The following is a 20,016-nucleotide window of genomic DNA, read 5'->3' on the forward strand; positions in this document are numbered from 1 at the left end:
TGGGATCACCAGCACCTGGTACTGTGCCTGGCACACAGCAGGCACTCATTAAATGCTGTGCTTAGAATTGAGGTGCACTGAATTCTTGGAACCCTCCAGTTCTTGCAGAACGGCCTCTGGGCCTGCCCCGTGGGCAGGAAGTGAGCCTCCCAGCACAGAGGGCCCCCGGGTCTCCTGCTGGAGCCTCCAGGCTGGGGGTCTGTGGGGATGGCCAGGGCTCAGCCTAGCACCTGAGCGCCCCTCCCACCAGCTGCTCTGCCACACCGCATGCTCCGCCCCCTGCAAACCACCGACCCGTGGGGGCAGCAGCTTGAGTAAGTTCCCCTTCCGCTTCCTCCTGCCCCACCACTGCTGCTCCTCAGCGGGCGCCTCGCCAGTCTCCACACCCCTTGTGCCCGCAGAAACGCGCCTGGCCCTGAGCTGTCACCACCGACACTCTCCAGGCCCCGGACACGATGCAGGCCATCAAGTGTGTGGTGGTGGGAGATGGGTAGGTACCTGGCTGGACTTCCTCACAGCCCCCAACTGGGATGCCCTGAGATCCTCCCACCCTGGTGTCCCTGGGGAAGCCCCTGGTCCTGCAGAACTAGCTGTCCCTGGGAGGCAGCTTGGAGGGGTCGCTTCCTTCTTCTCCTAGGGCCCACAGGGAGCACCCCAGCATGGGCTGAGGACAGCTTCACCCTCTTCAGCCCCACCCCACCCGGGGAGCCATCTGGGTGGAGGGTGCAGGACTATGGGTGAGAGTGCCAAGGGCTCCTCACCTGCACCCCTAAAGCTGGGGGCAGGTCTCCCACAGAGGCAAGCCTCAGTCTTTATTCTGTAGATGCACGAGGGAAGTGAGAAACCTGAAATTCAGCCTTCGTCCCCAGGCTGACCTGGGCTGTCGTCACTGGCTTGGTGCTGCTGTGTGGCCTCGGGCAAGTCACAGCACCTCAGCTTAGCCATCTGGGAGGAGGCCTATGCCCTAGGGATGCTGTGGGGTCGCTTGAGATAAGCTGAGTGGCTGTCTTGCTTGTAGTGTGTGCCTCCTAGTACCCCCTCCACTTTCTCTCCCCTCCCCTCAGCCTGCCAGGTTGGGGAAGATGTGTGGGGGATGTGGGTGAGGAGCAGAAGGGGCAAGGGGACATTGAGAGACAGAGAGGGAAGGAGGAGGCTAAAGAATGGGAGGGTGATTGTGGGGTCAGCAGGGGAGGGGCAGGCTGGGCTGAGACCCTTCTCAGTTGTCAGATCCCAGTGACTTCAGGCTGTTGTGTCTTCTGGGAGCCTCAGTTTCCTCATCTGTAAAATGACAGGTCCAGGCCAGGTGCAGTGGCTCATGCCTGTCGTCCTAGCATTTTGAGAGGCCAAGATGGGAGGATTGCTCAAGGCCAGGAGCTTGAGACCAGCCTAAGCATCATAGGGAGAACCCATGTCTATAAAAAAAAATTTTAAAGCCAGGAGTGGTGGCATGCGCCTGTAGTCCCAGCTACTAAGGAGGCTGAGGTGGGAGAATCACCTGAGCCCAGGAGTTTGAGGCTGCAGTGAGCTATAATTGTGCCATTGCAGCCAGCACGGGTGACAGAGCAAGATGCTGTCTCTTAAAAAACACAAAATAAAAGGACAGGTCCAATTTGTCAATCTGTCATGCCTGCCAGCAGCCACGTCATAGGGTGCAGCCTACAGGTCCACCCTGGAGAATGTTCTAGCTGAAAGGGGCCTCCTGTCCAGCCCTCCCACTCTACAGAGGAGCAGCCCAAAGCTTTGAGAGACTCAGCTCTCTTGGCCTGGGCTCTGCGGCCCCGACTTTGGCACTGACCCATCTAGGTGGGGGTGGGCTCATTTGTCCACCAGCCTCAGCTGATTCTGATGCATGGCTCCTTATCTGCCCATGCCCGCCCAGCCCAGTTCACTTCTGCTTTGTATCTGATCGGAGGAGGGGTGGGCGGAAGTCAAGGGTTAACGTTCCAGTCATTCAAAATTACCTCGGTGGCAGGCCCAGGGGAGGGCAGTGGTAGAGAGGAGAGGGTGAGCTGTCTCCTCTGAGCGGGAAGTGACAAAACCACACAGGGCAGGGGAAGGCCCAGAGCTGCCCCTTGGCCTCTGGGCTTCGGCTCAGCTACCTGCGCCCGCTCCCAGCCTCGCATGCCGAGGGTGGAGTAGGCATGCGTTATCACTTCCTTCCTATGTACCAGAGCTCTGGGGTTAATCCAGCCTTCTCTATCCTTTCACCAAACCTAATAGGTCCATTTTACAGGTGGGAAAATGAAAGTTCAGGGAAGCTAAGTAATGTGCCCAAAGTCTCACAGGATTTGAACCCAGATCACCCTGACTCAAACCGTGACCTGGTAACTGATCTGCTCCAAGGGGAGGTGAGAGGGGAGAGCAGGGCCAGGCCTTTCCTAGCAGCCACCAGCTGCTGCCATGCGTCAGGCCCTGTGCTTAGCGCTTTGATAGGCATCGTTGGATTTACTCCTCAGCACACTTCTATGAGGATGGGCTCATCTCTATTTTCTAGATGGAGAAACTGAGGCAGAGGCAGGTTAAGTGACTTGTCCAAGATCATACCACTGGTAGGTGGTACAGCTGGGATTTGAAGCCTGGGTCAGGCGTCCGGGGCCCCTCAGCATTGCCTGAGTCTGCTGGGCACCGTCTGTCCCACATCACCGGTCCCTGGAGAAGCCTGTGGGAAAAGCGGATTGCCAACTCTGTGCACACCCGTGGATCAGAGTCTCTGGGGCTGAACCTGAAGTCTTCACTTTAACAAACATCCACGTGACTGGCAGGCTCTCGGGTGTGAGAACACAGATGTGGGGCGTCTCACATGGGGAGACGGAGGCCCAGAAGGCTAGGCTGGGTGGATGCTGAGGTCTTTGCAGAGGACCAGGCAGAAACCTCCCATGTCTCTGGCAGAGCCCATGACCGCCACCCTCTTGCACTTCCTGTCTTTCAGGGCCGTGGGCAAGACCTGCCTTCTCATCAGCTACACCACCAACGCCTTCCCCGGAGAGTACATCCCCACCGTGTGAGTTCCTGGGGATACGCAGGGTGCTGGGACAGGGGGAGACCGTCACCAAGTCGACCCACCTTTCAGGCACTTCCTGTGGGCCGGACCCTGTGTGGGCACCCAATGGGGTGATGCCAGAGCCACAGCCTCCAGCCTGGTGGAGCTCCCTGACGGTCCAGCCGGGAAGGCAGCACTGTGCTGAGAAGTGCTGGGGGCTCCCAGAACCCGGGGTGGGGTGCAAGGGAAGGGGTAGAAGGGAGGAGGTGGTGGTCTCTAGGCTGGGCCTCCAAGCAAAGGGACCTGGAGGAGAGGGCTGGCTCGGGCAAGAGCAGGGGCTGAGAGAGGAGCTTCTGTAGAAGCAGGCTGCTGGAGGAGGTGATCCAGAGGGCCTGACCCCAAGGAGCAGGGACACCTGGGGACAAGGCATGCTGGGGGGCAGAACAGAGCCATCTGCTGGCCTGGGAGGCCCTGCGCTCTATTGCAGGGTGAAGAGGCAGGGCTGTCATTGGACGTGGAGGGAGTGTGTTGGCACCAGCGTCTCCCTGGCCAGCCCTCAGGGGCCCCCATCTCTCCTAGGACATTTCCCCAACTCCCTAGCATGGCACTCAAGGCTCCTGGTGGCCTTCACTCAACCTCCCGCCTAGCCTTATCACCCATTACTTTGCTTCACACTCTGCCGCCTCCGGACCCTACTGTTCGCCACAAGCTCCCTGCACATTTCTACCCCAGGGCCTTTGCTCAAGCTGTTCCCTCTCCCCATCGTGCCTTTTCTCCCCACATCCACCTGTCCAAACCCTCCAGGCCCAGCTCCAGTGCCCCTTCCTCCAGGAAGCCTTTCTGATCTACCACAAAGGGGTCTCCACTCCACAGACTGACTTTATCTGATCTCTCCCACGACCATGAGCCTGTGGAGGTCAGGGAGCCACGACCAGCTCTTTGTGGTCTTCTACATGGTATAATACATGCATTATCTTACACACAACACATGCGTTTTGAGTTGACCTGAATTGAACATTGTGGGAAAGACCATAGGAAGATCGGTCATAGCCACCATCTAGCAAAGACCTGCTGCGTGCTGGCCCCTGCACAAGATGTCACACAAGTGATCTCATTTGATCCCCCTGGGAGGTGGCTATTAGCATGCACAGGACACCCATGGGGAAGCTGAGCCTCACAGCCACTAAGAGGCTTGCTTCCCCGGCTTACACGGTCCTGTCCAGCTTCAGAGCCAAGCTCCATGCAGAGTCTCGCTGGGGCCCTCGTTTCTTGATCTTAATGAAATCCCCTTTCAGGAGCAGGGATCAGGCTCTCCCAGGAAGAGGAGGGCAGGCAGAAGGGAGAAGAGAGCCTGGAGCCGAGACGCTTCCAACCCACCCCAGAGGATTCCTCACTACCCAACCCCCAACCCCAGACTTGGGTGGGCTGGGCTCTCTCTGCTGCTGTCTCTTCCCGGGACACTCTGCTCAGCTGCCTTAGATACCGTGGCCCAGGCTAGAGGAAGGCAGGCAGCCAGGAGAGGGCAGGGAAACCCTAGCAGAGAGCCTAGAAAGCTGATTTTGCCCCAGCTCGGTCCTGATGCTGGTGAGTGCCGCTCTCTGGTCCTGTCCTTATATACAAAACGGGGATGAGGATTCCTGCCCACTCACCATCAACCATTAAACTTCTAACAGGTGCCTCTAAGTACAGAGGGAGGGCTGGCTGCAAACCTGAGCAGGGTGGCATAATTAGGCGAGGCAGCTCCTGCTCAAAGCCATGGTTACCGGCAGTGTGTTGTCACTGCCTGTGTCCCTGGGTCTCTGGATGCTGGCTTGAGAACTTGTCCTGCCTTTGTGTATCCTGGCTGGGTTGAAGGACCCACTTACTGCAGGACCTTGGACCAATCACTTCCCCTCTTTGAGCCTTGATTTCCTTTTCTATAAAAGGTGGAGGCTTGGGAGTCCTAAGCTCCTTCCCCAGGCGCCTCCCCTGTGCGTTGAGATGGATGGCTGAGTCTGCTGAGGCCAGGTTATGGCCAGGTGCTCTCAGCAGCCTGGATGCCCCTGATCCCTGATGGTCCCTAGTAGACTTTGTTGTCCTGGACAACATCACAGAAGCTGGAGGAATGGACCTGACCAGACCTACCTTCCCAAGACTCTCTGAAGGATTGGGTGAAGGTATCCCACTAGGGCCAGCTCTGTGCATGTGGCCACCTGTCCAACTGCACAGGGCCTCATGCTCAGAAGGGTCCTGCACCTAGTCGAATGCTCTGATGTCTGCATCTTGAAATTCTTAATCATTTTTGAACATGGGCCCTGTGCTTTCATTTTGCACTGGGTCTTACAAGTTCTATGGTGGATCCTGCATCACACCCTCCTATAGCTTCAGGCACAAAGTTTCTCAGCCCCAGACGAGACCCCAGAGCAGGATCCTGCTACTGCCAATGCCTGTGTCCCTGTGAAGGGAGGGTAAAATAGTCACACTGGGCCCTTGACACTGGATGGGGAGGAGGGAGAGAGGGTAGGTTGGGAAAAACAGGCAGCCCCAAATCTCTGGCACCCGAGATTAAGGTGGAGAGAGCTTCTGGGCTGGGGATGGTAGGTTTGCTGGGGTTTGGGGAGGCCAGTGCTGCAGATACAAGATCAGATAAGCCTGAGAGCTGGCTCTGCTACTGCCAGCCATGAGGGGTTAGCAGCAAAGGGATGGACCTGAACCTTCGGAACTGACACCTTCCTGAGCAGCCAATCAGTTGCCAGGACTTGCGGGGCTGCACCACGATTGGCTCTTGCCGCCTGCTCTGTTGTATAGACCCTGTATTGGAGCCGGCAGGGCCCTATGAGATCTTTGTGTCAAATCCCCCATTTCGCAGATGGGGAGTCTGAGCTGCTCTGTGGATGGCCTCATGTTAGGTGTTGGGGATATAGAAACATGGCAGGAAGACAGTGCCCTCCGGTGCCTGTGACATAGAAGGGCTCCCCCTTACACCTCACCTCCTTAGAACCATGCTCAACGGAAGCCCTGGTGAGCTTTTAAAACTGAAAGTTAGGCTGGGCATGGTGGCTCATGTCTGTAATCCCAGCACTTTGGGAGGCCAAGGCAGGCAGATCGCTTGAGCCCAGGAGTTCGAGACCAGCCTGGGCAACATGGAGCAGAAACCCCATCCCTACAAAAAATACAAAAATTAGCTGGGCATGGTGATGCGTGCCTGTAGTCCCAGCTACTTGGGAGGCTGAGGTGGGAGGACTGCTTGAACCCAGGAGGGTGAGGCTGCACCAAACTATGATTGTACTACTGCACTTCAGCCTGGGCAACAAGGTGAGACCCTATCTCAAAAAAAAAAAAAATAAAAAAAGAGCCCCCCCAAAACGACTGAAGCTTATCCTGGCCTAAATCTCTTCTGTGGCTCCCTTCACACTTAAAACTCATCTTGATGTTCAAACCGTGAACAACAGTCCCCGTCTCCCCAGCCTCATTTACGACACCCCTTAAGTAAATTTCAGTTCAAGTACATAGACTGCCTTGATGATCTGAACCTCCCCCCAACCTCTTCACTCCCCTTTATGACACCCAGAACCCTCGCTGCTTTCCGTCATTCAGTTCCTGGCTTACACATCGCCTCCTTGCCCCCCTGTCTAAAGCAGCTCCCCACCTCCACCCTGCCCTCTCCATCTTTCCATCCCACCACCCTGCTCAGCTGTCTTCGTCGGCTCCCCCACACCCCAACTTAATCTTGCTGCTCCTTTGCTGCCACTCCTCCTCCTGGATGGAGGCTCCCTAAGGACAGAGCCCTTATCTGCCTCGCTCCCTGCCATTGCGCCGGTTTCTAGAACAGAGATGAGCCCATTCCTGTTGCTCCGTCATGACTGGCCCCGCCCCGGGGAGGCAGGCAGGGCTCAGCTCTGCATGGAAGAATGTGTGCTCCTAATTGAGGCTGAATCATTTGGCACTTAATTTTCACTTTCATCTGAAATCCTGTCTTTGGTAAACTGGCTAATCCAGCCTGGGATTCTGGTGGACAGGATGACATCAGCCTCCCTAGCTGTGTGTGCCAGGCCCCACCAGGTTCTCCTGCCTGGCCTCTCGGCTGCCCCATCCCTGCTCCTGCCGCTGTGTGTGTGGGTACCTGATGATGTCCAGTGGCTCAAGCCTCAGCCTTAGCTCAGGCACCCCTTCTGTTGGGTATTCTGTTCCCTCCTACTCCACCTCTCCCAACCCCGTGACACCTCCGGCTGCCTTCATCTTTCAACCAATAGCACAGTAATGGCCTCCCCTCCCGCCTGATGTGCCAGTTTCCCGCTCTGTTCCCCTCTGGTCACTCCCTAAGACTTCTCCAAGAGGGACTCTTTCTTCCTCTTCTCTTTTCTTTTCTTTTCCTTTCTTTTCCTTCCTCCCTCCCTCCCTCCCTCCCTCCCTCCCTCCCTCCCTCCCTCCCTCTCTCTCTTGCTCTCTCTCTCTCTTTCTTTCTTTTCTTTTCTTTCTTTCTCTTTCTTTCTTTCTTTCTTTCTTTCTTTCTTTCTTTCTTTCTTTCTTTCTTTCTTTCTTTCTTTCTTTCTTTCTTTCTTTCTTTCTCTTTCTTTCTTTCTTTCTTTCTTTCTTTCTTTCTTTCTTTCTTTCTTTCTTTCTTTCTTTCTTTCTACCTTTCTTTCTACCTTTCTTTCTTTCTTTCTACCTTTCTTTCCCTTTCTTTCTTTACCTTTCTTTTTTGATGGAGTCTCGCTGTGTCACCAGGCTGGATTGCAGTGCTGCCATCTCAGCTCACTGCAACCTCTGCCTCCTGGGTTCAAGCGATTTTCCTGCCTCAGCCTCCCAAGTAGCTGGGACTACAGGCGTGCGCCACCACGCCCAGCTAATTTTTGTGTTTTCAGTAGAGACGGGGTTTCACCATGTTGGCCAGGATGGTCTCGATCTCTTGACCTTGTGATCCACCTGCCTCAGCCTCCCAAAGTGCTGGGATTACAGGTGTGAGCTACCATGCCCGGCCAGGACCTTTTCTAAATGCAAATCTGATCTTATCACTTCTGCCTGGTTTGGCCCCTTGGTGGATCCCCATTGCCCTGAGAACAAAGACCTGATGCTCCATGCCCCTCTGACATCAATCCTTTCTCACCCCCAAGTCACTAGCCGTGTGTGCCCTGTGGTCTCTGGGTTCCTTGAATGCACCATCTTTCCTCCCTGGGGGTGGGCTTTGGTGGTGGTCAGGTGGCACCCGGGTGCTGGGGCCCCTTCCGCCTGCCCCATTCCCCTCCTCCACTCCTGTCCAGGGCCAGGCCTCCGAGTTCTACAGGCTCTGGATGAAAATGTGGTCTCTGCTGTCTCCAACTCCGTTTCCAGCCATGAAATAGCAGCGACGCTTACCATGTGGGCTTTTCTGAATTGGGTAACAGGATCTAGCCTTGCTCTGCCACTCACTGGCTGGGAGATCTTGGGCAAGTCCCTTCCTCTCTGTGAGCCTCAATTTCTTCATCCGGAAAATGGGGTGAGGGTTGGCCATGGTGGTCTGTGCATAAGGTTCCTCTCTGGTCCCAGCTGCCTGTGGGTCTCTTAAGTAAGGGGGACCCTCAGGGGTGTCACACCATTGACACATCCCTGCAGCTGTCCCTCTGGCCCTCTGGGGAGGGGCCCTGTGGCAGGGGCATTTGGGGACATGGAAAATGAGACTGCTCAGCTTCTCAGCATCTCCCAGTGGCGTGGCTTGAACATCCTCTGCTTTTTTGGATTCTCCTAATGGCCCCAAGAAATAGGTATTTTCCCCTCCACATTGAAGAGATTGAGGCTCAGAGAAGTTAGGTCACTCACCCAGGGTCACCCAGCCAGGATGTCCTGGCTTCACAAGGAACTCTTTGTTCCTCCGCAACAAGAAAGGTCCTTGACCTCTTCAGGTCTCAGTTTCCTCATCTGTCTAATGGGAGTAACTTAAGATCCTTCTGTCTTGGATCACATGAGACTTCAAGACCTAACATGCAAAGACCCTCAGCCCCCCTGACTGGCCTCAGAGAAGGTGGCTGGTGCTTCTCAAGGTCCCAGCTCTTTCCCCATCACTGTGGCCCTGAGATTCCAGGGATGACCCAGAGGAGACAGGTGCCTTTGGTTTGAGGAATCCTGGGGGGCTTTTTGGCACTAGCATTTTGGCTGGACGTTAGAGGAGAGAGTGTCCAAGCATTTCCCAAAGGTGTGTTTCTGGTCAAAACTGGAAAAACAACACAGACGCTGCTCTTCCCATCATGCCCCGCTGTGTCTCCCTGGACAGCGCCTTCTTCCTGAAATCCCACAGCAGTGTAGGTGGTACCCAGAGTAGGTGCACACCAGTACCTGCTGTGCACCAGACCCCGGGCCAGCCCCAGGGTGCAGCGACAAACAAGTCAGGCTTAGTGCTTGCCACCTGGGATGCTGAGTTCCCCAAGGAGTGCTGGTTTAGGTGGAGTGGTAGCTCCGACGTGGTTGGAGGTCAGGAAAGGCTTTTTGGAAGAGGCGACATTGAGCAGGGACTGGAGGGATGAGGATAAGTCAGCTGCCCTGGCAGTGGGGAGGAAGAGAAGGGAGAGAGGAAGGAGAGTGGGAAGCCAGGGACCACTATTTGCAAGCACTTTCCAGACAGGCGGGAACAGGGCCATTTGAGGAACTGAGAGGTGACCAGGAATTCTGTCCAGGGCTGGACAGGCAAAGTGTATTAAAAAGGCTGGGCTGCCCACTTTTTGGGGGTGTGGGGGACTCCTCTCAGGAGAGGTGTCTTTGGTGTTACTCTGAAGTGTTAGGGCTTCTGCAGCCTAACATTGGGTAGCGTTCTCTGAGGACTTCCTGGAGGAGGTGGCATCTGAAGGATTTCAGTTCACTTTGGTTTAATTCCCTTCCACCTGCATTCACTGGGTGCCAGGCCTGAGACTGTGGAGAATAAGCAGGCATCGACCTGGCCCACACGGAGCCCACAGCCCTTGGAGGGGCGGAGACTCACCAAGTGCCTGCTCATGGTCAAGGCAGAGTAGTCACCCAAGAAAGGGAACCATGAGCTCTTTACAGGTGGAGGACGACGAACCTTCGCCAGAGAGGAGGACTTTACTGGGCAGGGTTTTGAAGCATGAATAGAAGGTGGGAGTGAAATGGGGGTGGAAGCATATTCCAGAGGGAGGTATAGACAGGAGCAAAGGCTTGGAGGGGTGGGCAGCCTGGAAGGTGTGGGGGCCGGAGGCCAGGTTGGTGAGAGCATATGGACAGCTAAGGTGGGAAGGACGTTCCGGGCAGGGGCTTCGTGTGGACCAGCACAGGGAGGTGGGCGGAGTGAGTCTTCCCTGGGAAACGGCTTGGCTGGTGTGCGAGGGGAGGAGTAGGAGAAGTCAGAGGAGCCAGAGGTCTCAGTGGACCTGGTCAGGAGACAAGGCACAGGGCCTGTGTGAGTGACCACAGCAGGAAAAGTGAGAGTGATTCGCTAGCCCTCAGGGGCAGGCGGTGAGGGCATTCCTGGAGGCACAGCTGTGGCCTGGGGCAGTGAGCGCTGGTCGTGGTCACTGGTTTCTGGTTTCTTACTCACTGGCTGTGTGGCCTTGGGCCAGTCACTGCATCTCTCTGAGCCCAGTTTTCTCTACCACAGCGTGGGTAGCCAGCACCTTCCTCGCGGGGATGTGTGTAGCAAGAACTGGCTTGTGAACCTCCCCTACTCCAAGCTTGGAGCCCTGGGATGGCCCTCCCAGCATTCTTTGGGCTTCCCTGTCTCTGATGTTTATCAGGCCCCTCACCCCATGTCTGGACTCCTGCTAGCTGTGGGGGCAGGATCAGACTTGTACTCCTTGGTGGCCCCAGTGCTGGCTCTGCACCCGATGCATAGTAGGTGCCCAGCAAATGCATCTGGAGGCTCGTTCGATGGCCCTGCAGGGCTCTCTGGGTCTGGCAGGAGACGCTGGGAGTCAAGGTCAGTGCCCCACGCTATCTCCTTGGCAGCACATATCTTTCTACCATGTGCCATGGCCCTTCCCATGGCCCGTGACTGACAGCTTTCACACACACTCTGGGGTGGGCTGAAAGGTCCCAGAAGCAGCCCTCTTTCCCTGGAAGGTGGGAGACGAATGACAGCACCCTAGCTTCCTGCCTCCTCTGGGGACGCCCTGAGCACAGTCCATTCTATCTCCCAGGCGGCCCCAGCAGGACTGAGCAGCAGTGGTCCACAGCCATGACAGCTCAACCACCTGCCCTGTGCCAGCTGCTGTCCCCTCCTTTATTCCTCCCCACTCCCCTTCTGCGGCGTCCTGGGGTCACTTCCCAAATAAACCCCTCATACCACCTCCTTGTCTCAGGGTTTGCTTCTGCGGGGACCCAGCCTGAGAGGGGATGAACATTCATTCAACAAATATTGAAGCTGGGCGCGGTGGCTCACGCCTGTAATCCCAGCACTTTGAGAGGCTGAGGTGGGCAAATCACTTAAGTTCAGGAGTTCAAGACCAGCCTGGTCAACATGGTGAAACCCTGTTTCTATTAAAAATACAAAAATTAGCTGGGCATGATGGTACATGCCTGTAATCTCAGCTACTTGGGAGGCTGAGGCAGGAGAATCACTTGAACCCAGGAAGCAGAGGTTGCAGTGAGCTGAGATGACACCACTCACTCCAGCCTGGGCGACAGAATGAGACTCCATTTCAAAAAACAAAAACAAAAACAAAAACAAAAAAATAAACATGGAGTGACAGCATAGGGAGAGAGTTAAGTTTATTCATATCAAGACTTGGAGGAAAATTTACACAGCCTCAATTACCTTTCCAAAGGACAGGTACAAGTAGGAAAAGGATTCAGAGATAATCTTTATTTCTTCTTGTTTAGTTGTATTACATTTTTTAAAAATATAATGAATCAGTCACGAAACAGATAAAGAAACCTAATTGCAAATGCTGTGTGACTTTGGGCCAGTTGCAGACTGTCTCTGGGTCTCAGCCTCCGAGGAATGCCATGGAGCTGGACCACAGTCCCCAGGTTCTGGGGTTTGAGACTGACCTGACCTCTGCCTTGACTGCTCCCCACAGGTTTGACAACTATTCAGCCAATGTGATGGTGGACAGCAAGCCGGTGAACCTGGGGCTGTGGGACACTGCTGGGCAGGAGGACTACGACCGTCTCCGGCCACTCTCCTACCCACAGACGGTGCGCTGCTCCCCCGCGCCTTGCAGTCCTGACCTTTGCTGTCTCCATTCCCTCTGCTTGGAATGCCCTTCCAGTCAGCTCAGCCTGGGAAACCCTTCCTCTCCCCTGAAGGCCCAGCTCAGGGAGTCTGCCTGCCTTGCATGTCCCAGGCAGAGCAGGGCCTCCTCCTGCACTCCCCCAGCCCTGTGTTTGTTCCCGGTCCTCAATGTGCCTGTTTTCCCACCCCACTGCCTGCTGGGCTCTGGCACCCCCTATTTCCAGTGGTGGGGCAGGTGGAGTCTGCACAGGGCCCCAGGTTGGTGAGCCCTGGGAGTGCTGGGGGAGGGGAGAGGTGGAGGATGCCTGCAGGTGGCTGCTGGGTCCTTGCTCTTCCTCCAGGGTGTGCAGGGAGGCGGCTAAGGCCTGCAGATGTGGATGGTATATGGATTGGAGTATGGACTCCGGAATCCCAGATCCGCCCCTCACCAGAGTGCACGCTGGCAAACCCTTTAACCTCTGGAAGCCTCACTTTCCCCATCAGAGGAATGGGGCTAGCAGCAGTGCTTGCTGCAGGGTGACATGTGAGGATAACCACTTTGCAGAGGCCCTGACCTTTAGTAAGCATCCCAACAAACAGCAGCCTCGTGGTAAAGGCGAGAAGGGTATCTCTGCTCTGCCCAGATCCTAAGTCCCCAGCGTCCCCTGGGCTGTTCCACCCTCAGGGAGCCCCAAGCTCCACCTCTCAGTGACTGCCATGGTGGGACACCTCTGGGCCCTCCTCAGTGGCAACCCTCGCTTGCTCTGTCCCCAGGACGTCTTCCTCATCTGCTTCTCCCTCGTCAGCCCAGCCTCCTATGAGAACGTCCGTGCCAAGGTGAGTTGGACAGGGTGGGCCTTGGGGGCTCTGGGGAAGGTAACCCTGAGGGACAGAGGGAGGAACTGGTGACTCTAGACTGGTCCCTGGGGCAGCAGAGGCCGCATACAGAGAGGGTCCCCAGTGCCAACCAGGGCTGGCAGGGGGACTGAGGGGGTAATATTTGGAGGGTCTGGAGTGGGGGTGCAGCGATAGTTAGCTATACCCCCACTTTCCGTGGCTGCGTCCTCCTCCTCCCTACACAACCTCATGTTCGCCTCCGATTGTCACATAACCTCATGTTTGCTTCTTATGTGTGCACAAAACCTCGCCTCCTCCTTTTCTACAATCATGCGCCCCCTCCTTCCTGTACAACCTCGTGGCCTCCCTTCCCTGTGCCACCTCATGTCTCTCTTCACCCTCATGCCCACGTCTGATCTTCTAGCAACTGGGTGCCCCTCCTTTCCCTACACCCTTTTACCCCCTCTGATCCCTGCACAGCCTCATGCCCGCTCTTGACCCATACAACCTTGTGTCCCCCCACCCACCTGCCCAGTGGTTCCCGGAAGTGCGGCACCACTGCCCCAGCACACCCATCATCCTGGTGGGCACCAAGCTGGACCTGCGGGACGACAAGGACACCATCGAGAAACTGAAGGAGAAGAAGCTGGCTCCCATCACCTACCCGCAGGGCCTGGCACTGGCCAAGGAGATTGGTACGGGCCTCAGACTCAGAGAGGGGAACTGGCTGCAGGGGAGCCCTGACTTGGCCTCGTGGTGTGTAAACATGGGCTGCAGGGCCAGGCTGTGCAGTTCGAACTTAGCTGTGCTGTGCACTTGCTGTGTGATCTTGGGCGAGTCACGTAGCCTGTCTCTGCCTGTGTTTCCTTATCAGAAAAGCAGGGGCTAGTGATAGCTCCTGCCTGCTGGGGTGGTTGGGGGAATTCAGTGAGTTATTCCAGGTGGAGCTCCCAGGGCGGCACCTGTGTGTGGGAAGCACTCTGTGTTAGCTAGTAGTCGTCCTAGTAGTATTAGTAGTATCTATTAATAGATATTGAAAATAAGGAGGTACGCTTTGAGCAGGCAGAGGCAGAGATTGAGTAGGGGTGCTGTGGTTGCTTGGAGGACAAGCGACAAGTCAAACTCGGGTGTTCTGGGAAGGCTTCCTGCAGGAGGTGGCCCCGCATTAGATCTGAAGGGTGGCACATTTCCTTCCACCACCTTCTCTCCTCCCTTTCCCCACTCCCTTTGGTTTCTCAGCTCAACTCCTCTTTGCCTCCAAATCCCTGGGCTGGAGAAATATAGTCACTTCTTGAGGTCACCCAGTAGGTGGCCTAGCCAGATTTGAAGGAAGGACAGCAAATTGTTGGCTCACTGCTGGGGGGTGCTTCTTTGTAGTGGCTCAGGGCTGCCTGCATCAGGGAGGTGATGACCATGGGTCTGGCTTCATGCATGGTACCCAGGCCTGCTGGCTCTGTTCCTGTCCCTGTCCCTGGTGGGTCCCAATGTGTCTGTAGCTCAGGGATCCTTGCCCAGAAGCCCAAGACCGCCAGCTGGATTTGGTCACGATGGGCTGTGCCCTCTGCCTCACCACAGGACTCTGCAGGCCCAGGGGTTGGCCCCCGAATTGAACCCGCTAGATCTCCTCCCGCCCCACTGCCCCAGCCCCGCCACTCCTCCCCCTGCCGGAACTGGGAGGGCCCTGGAGACTCACATCTCTTCACAGGAAGGGAAACCGCAGCCACCACCTCCCTCCTCTTGTGACTAGTGTGGTGACACAGCCATCTTCTTCAGGGGCCTCGGACTATGGCTCACACACTAGCTCCCTTCCCTTGTCCGGGGGCCACAGCTCCCCAGCCTGCTCGTCTCTCCTTTTAAATATCAGGGATTCATCCCTGCCTTCTCTTTCTGACCAACCAGCACCCTCGAACCTCTGGTCCTGGACTCCTTCTATTCAGGGTGCAGCTCTCCAGCCGGCGGCCTGGCTGTCACTGACCCCTCCTTTGTAAAGAGCATGCTTTGGGATCATGCGGAGGGCGCTGGAGGCCTGGATTCCGGTCCTGGCTCCGACACTGATTGTCTGTGTGACCTTGGGTTAGTGGCTGCCCCTCTCTGGGCTTTAGTCTCCCTCTTCACATAAGCTGACCTGGACAATCCCCAAAGGCCCTCTCTCCTCTATAAGGTGGTGACCCAGAGCTCTTGCCTTAGCCTCTAGCGCATCTCCCCTGGTTGACCCTGCATGGAGCTGGGGCAGGGGCAGTGATGGTGACTGTGCCTCGACCAGCTCAGGCCTAGGGGGAGTCCCGGGGGTACTGGCAGGGCTAGTAAGGGAGGCAGCAACTGCCTCTGCCCACCTGGGCTCCCCAGCCCTGGGATGACAAGTTTTGGGGGCGGCCCTGAGCCCAGCTGATAATCACAGCTGATGTGGACTGAGCACTTCCTAGATGCCACTTCATTCTCACAGCAGCTACGACAAAGGGGTCTTGTCACCTCTACTTACAGAGGGGAAACAGGCTCTGGGGGACATGTTGCTGGTTTAAAGCCACCCAGCCAGGACATAGCGGAGCCCGGATTCCAAAGGGGGTGGAATAGCTCCCTAAGCCACAAAGCTGAGGGCCGTCTGTCATCCCTGCACCCCCACTGACCCCACCGCCCCCTTGCCCTCCTTGCCCTCTCTGTGCTCCCCTGCCCCTGTCTCAGCTTGACAAGCCATTGTATGGCAATGAGTCCTAGACAGATGGGAGACTGAGGCCTGGAGAGGGGTAACTGGCTAAAGTCTAGAGCAGTCAGAGGCAGAGCCAAAGTGAGCCTGGCCCCCCAGCTCAGGACCCTTGTCCTGTGTGAGTGGCGGCCAGGTGCCAGGGAAATGGCAGTTGGTGGATGTGAGGGAAATGGATGCAGATGTGGTCCCTTATAAGGAGACAGTGGCCATGTGCCCAGTGACACCTCCTCAACACAGGGGGTGGTGACCAGACTCTGGGCTGAGCTCAGGGCACCCTGCTCTTGCCAACCAAGCCCGATGGCAACCACTGCCCATGATCCCTGGTGGGCGTATACGCCTCCAGGTAGAGGGGAGACACCCAGCATGTGACTCAGAGCCAGTGATGTCCTCTCTGAGCCTCAGGTTCCTCGTCCCTGCCCCACCCTTCCTTTTTTCCCCAGCACCTGGCCTCAGTGGGCTCCCCTGTTCCAGCGGCTGCCCCTCCTGCCATCCCGACTTCTCCTCCCAGTTCTGTGCCTTCGGGCCGTGGCTTCCCGACTCTGGGCCTGTTTCCTGGTCTGTGAAGTGGGAAATCACAATGTGTCTTCCTGGTGTTGTTGGAAGCACCCAGCTCAGTGCCTGGCACAGAGTAGGTGGTGGCCAGCATCCATCTCCTTCCTTCCTGCCTGCCACAGAGAAGCAAGCAGACTTTGGCAGAGGGCCCAGAGTTCCCCCCTCCTCCCTCCTCCTTCCTCTTGGTTCTGACATTGGCCCCCGGGCCTGCATGCATCTCGGCAGAAGGGGTTTTGTGGTTTTTCACTTCAGGGAAACTGTGCAGCTTGAAATGGACATGAGAAGTCACACAGGCTCTTTGCAGAAGGTCATGGAACATCGTCCCTGAGGGTGGGGACTAGGCCTGCCTTTCTCCCCGTCTGTGCCCTGGGCTTCAGCCCCGAGGGGTCTTCATGTGGGAGAAGGCTGGGCCTCCCATGGGAGGACAGAGGAGTTGTCCAATCCCACTCCTCCCAGAAGGCCCCAGCTGTGTCCAGGTTGAGGGAATACGTCCAGCATGTCGTTTGGATGAGTCATATACTCTCCACGAACCTGTTTCCTTGTCTGTAAGACGGGGATGGTGCTAAGGAAGGGGCTGATGATGTTTGGAAGTTCCTGGGGAGGGGGCTACGAGGGTTTCAGGCTTCTTGGGGGTTATTTGCAACCCTGGGAGAATCCTGGAGGGATGGGCAAGGCAATGTTCTAGAAGAAGGTGAGGCTCCCAGAGATTTGGTCACTGATGCTGGAGCCCTTTCCTTCCCAGAAAAGCATCAAAATTACCGCCTTCCTTCCATGGATTAAGGGCTGTGTGTCCAAGAAAGACACAGACCTGCCCTGTAAGCCTCAGTGTCTCACTGAGCTCAAGCTCACTACTTCAGACATGAGGAAACTGAGGCACGGTGACATTAAACTCCCTGCTCCTGGTGACACAGCCTCCAGGTGACCCCACGGGGACTGGAATCTGGATGGTGGCCCCCAGAGCCTGGTGTTCAGTTGTATGGCTTGGGAAGGGGTGTATGGCATGGGAGGGGTATATGGCATGGGAGGGGTGTATGGCGTGGGAGGGGTGTATGGCGTGGGAGGGGTGTATGGCGTGGGAGGGGGAGGGGTGTATGGCGTGGGAGGGGTATATGGCGTGGGAGGGGTGTATAGCGTGGGAGGGTTGTATGGCATGGGAGGGGTATATGGCATGGGAGGGGTGTATGGCGTGGGAGGGGTGTATGGCGTGGGAGGGGTGTATGGCGTGGGAGGGGTGTATGGCGTGGGAGGGGTGTATGGCGTGGGAGGGGTGTATAGCGTGGGAGGGTTGTATGGCATGGGAGGGGTGTATGGTGTGGGAGGCGTGGGAGGGGGATGTATAGTGTGGCGGGGGTGTATGGCGTGGGAGGGGTTGTATGGTGTAGGAGGCATGTTGGCCTAGAGTCCCTCCGACTTAAGCCTTGGCTCTCCTGTCCATCTCCCCAACCAGACTCGGTGAAATATCTGGAGTGCTCAGCCCTCACCCAGAGAGGCCTGAAAACCGTGTTCGACGAAGCCATCCGGGCCGTGCTGTGCCCTCAGCCCACGCGGCAGCAGAAGCGCGCCTGCAGCCTCCTCTAGGGGTAAGAGTTCCCTGTCTAGTGCCCAACTCCCACGCATAGCAGGCCCTGGCTGAGCAGTGGCCTTTTGGTTCACTGTGAGTGGCATTTAGGCCAGGACAGAAAGAAGGTGGGTATGGAGGTAGCCTCAGTTTCCCCAGCCTACTTGTTATTTGTCTGGGCCAGTCTCACTCTCCGGAGCTCATCTTCCAGAGGCAAGGCCCAAGGTAGGAATGAATGCCTGGTAACCCACTAGTCCCGGGCCAGGGAGTGGGTGTCACGGAGCCCCCACTCTGCCCGTTCCTGCAGGAGGTGATGGAAAAGATGCCTTGGTCCCTGGCCCTAGGAGAGCCCAGTCAAGCCAGGGAGATGCACCCACATATGTGGGTGGAGATGGGAGAGACTGAGCTATGAGACCTAGGGGGCAGATGGTGGGGTGCGTATGAGTTGGAGGCAGCCCACAAGGCCTCCTGGAGGTGTGGGACCAGAAGGACAGAGAGGACTGGTGAGGTGGGGAGAGAGCATCGGCAGTCCTGTTTCGAGTCAAACCTTGAGCAAAGGCCTGGAGGTGGGAATGAGCTGTGAGCCAGGAAGGTGAGAGCTGTGGATTTTGCATGTCCCCAAATTCTCTTTCCCTACTTATCTTCCTTCCAGGTTGCACCCCAGCACTCCCACCTAGATGGGTCTGATCCTCCAGGATCCCCACCCAAAGCCTGATGGCGCCCCGACTGGCCACGCTGTCCCCTCCCTGTGGCGTTTCTTAGCAGATGGTTGCAGAGCTTCATTGATGGTCTTTTCTGTACTGGAGGCCTCCTGAGGCCAGGAAGGTGTGAATTTGCAGGTGCTGCATTCCAAGCCCCTCATGCTCCTGCCTTCCTGAGGGCCAGAGGGGAGCCCCAGGACCCATTAAGCCACCCCCGTGTTCCTGCCATCAGTACCAGCTGCCGCGTATGGAAGCATCTACCGGTTCATTCCAGTCCCACCCCACGCCTGACTCCCCTCTGGAAACTGCAGGCCAGATGGTTGCTGCCACAACTTGTGTACCTTCAGGGATGGGACTCTTACTCCCTCCTGAGGCTGGCTGCTCTAATATCGATGGTCCTGCTTTTCAGAGAGTTCCTCTACCCAGCAAAAATGAGTGTCTCAGAAGTGTGCTCCTCTGGCCTCAGTTCTCCTCTTTTGGGACAACATAAAACAAATCGAATTTTCTACGTCTCTGGGGGTATCTGCTCAGCCAATGGAAAATCTGGGTTCAACTGGCCCCTACCATTTCTTAAGACTTTCTGCTCTACTCACAGGAATCCTGAGCTGCACTTACCTGTGAGAGTCTTCAAACTTTTAAACCTTGCCAGTCAGGACTTTTGCTATTGCAAATAGAAAACCCAACTCCACCTGCTTCAGCAGAAAATAAATTTATTGATTCAAGTTTGGAGATATCATGATTTCAGGTGCAGCTTGATCAAGGGATTCAAATGATGTCATCAAGGCTTGTTTAGCTCTGGGCTCTGCCTTCTGCTGGCTGGTTCATTCTCAGGCAGGTGATTTAGGGCTTCATCCTTCCAAGTTCAAGTTCAGCCAAAAAGAGCAAATGTCTCTCCCAGGCAAAGTCCTTAACTAAAGTTTACTGTGATTGGACCAGCTTAGGTCCTGGGCCCCCTTTCAACCAATCACATTTGTCAGAGTGGTGTGGTGCTGTGCTCTGATTGGCCAGGCCTGGACCATACGCCATGCCAGAACAGAACTGCGGCAACCCCGGTAAAAGCGTGTGTACCAGGGAGGGAGGCTGAGTTACAAAGTGGGCTGAGAGCCTGGCGGGAATTTGGGCCAGAAACCCTCAACCTCCCCTATTGGAGGTCATGGGAAAGTGTTCATTTCAGCAGTGAAAAGAAGCAGCGCTGGACCCCGCAGGTGCTAAGCAAAGGGGAAGTTTCTTTAAAAGAGAGGCGGAGTTGTTGTGAGGATTTAAGAAGTTCACGGGTGAGCACAACAGTGCCTGCACAGTCAGGCCCATCACAGGGCTTGCTAAGTTCTGGGGAGGTGCCAGACCTCCCCCTCCTGCGGACAATTACTCTCCTCTATCTCAACTTCTCACTCATTCATCAAACACACATTTATTGAGCACCTTTTCTGTGCCAGGCACTGTTCTAGGTGCTGGGGATCCAGTGGTGCCCAGAAGGACCTGCCCTCAGGAGGCTGACACTCTAGAGAGGCTAAGAGATCTAAGAGGCTGCCCCTGACAACCCAGAAGACCCCAGTTTCTAGCCCATGAAATGCT

General features: G+C 56.2%; 1 protein-coding gene and 1 pseudogene across 1 annotated transcript; both read left to right on the top strand.

The window, feature by feature from the left end:
* Positions 1–344: 344 nt before the first annotated feature.
* RAC2 (Rac family small GTPase 2) lies at positions 345–19,166 on the top strand. Its single transcript, XM_005567377.3, has 7 exons — positions 345–490; positions 2,930–3,001; positions 11,962–12,079; positions 12,870–12,932; positions 13,468–13,627; positions 17,633–17,765; positions 18,396–19,166. Exons 1-6 carry the CDS (start codon positions 456–458, stop codon positions 17,761–17,763), a joined length of 579 nt encoding a protein of 192 aa, XP_005567434.1. The 5' UTR covers positions 345–455; the 3' UTR covers positions 17,764–17,765; positions 18,396–19,166.
* LOC141407838 (uncharacterized) lies at positions 18,459–19,166 on the top strand (annotated as a pseudogene).
* Positions 19,167–20,016: the final 850 nt, after the last annotated feature.

This window comes from Macaca fascicularis, chromosome 10 (genome assembly GCF_037993035.2).
Source record: "Macaca fascicularis isolate 582-1 chromosome 10, T2T-MFA8v1.1".
Taxonomy (NCBI): domain Eukaryota; kingdom Metazoa; phylum Chordata; class Mammalia; order Primates; family Cercopithecidae; genus Macaca; species Macaca fascicularis.

Excerpts from the sequence above, each read along its gene's own strand:
- RAC2 (XM_005567377.3), top strand. The coding sequence starts at position 456 with ATGCAGGCCATCAAGTGTGTGGTGGTGGGAGATGG. Across the intron at positions 491-2,929 it reads TGTGTGGTGGTGGGAGATGG|GGCCGTGGGCAAGACCTGCC; the intron begins GTAGGTACCTGG and ends CCTGTCTTTCAG. Across the intron at positions 3,002-11,961 it reads GGAGAGTACATCCCCACCGT|GTTTGACAACTATTCAGCCA; the intron begins GTGAGTTCCTGG and ends TGCTCCCCACAG.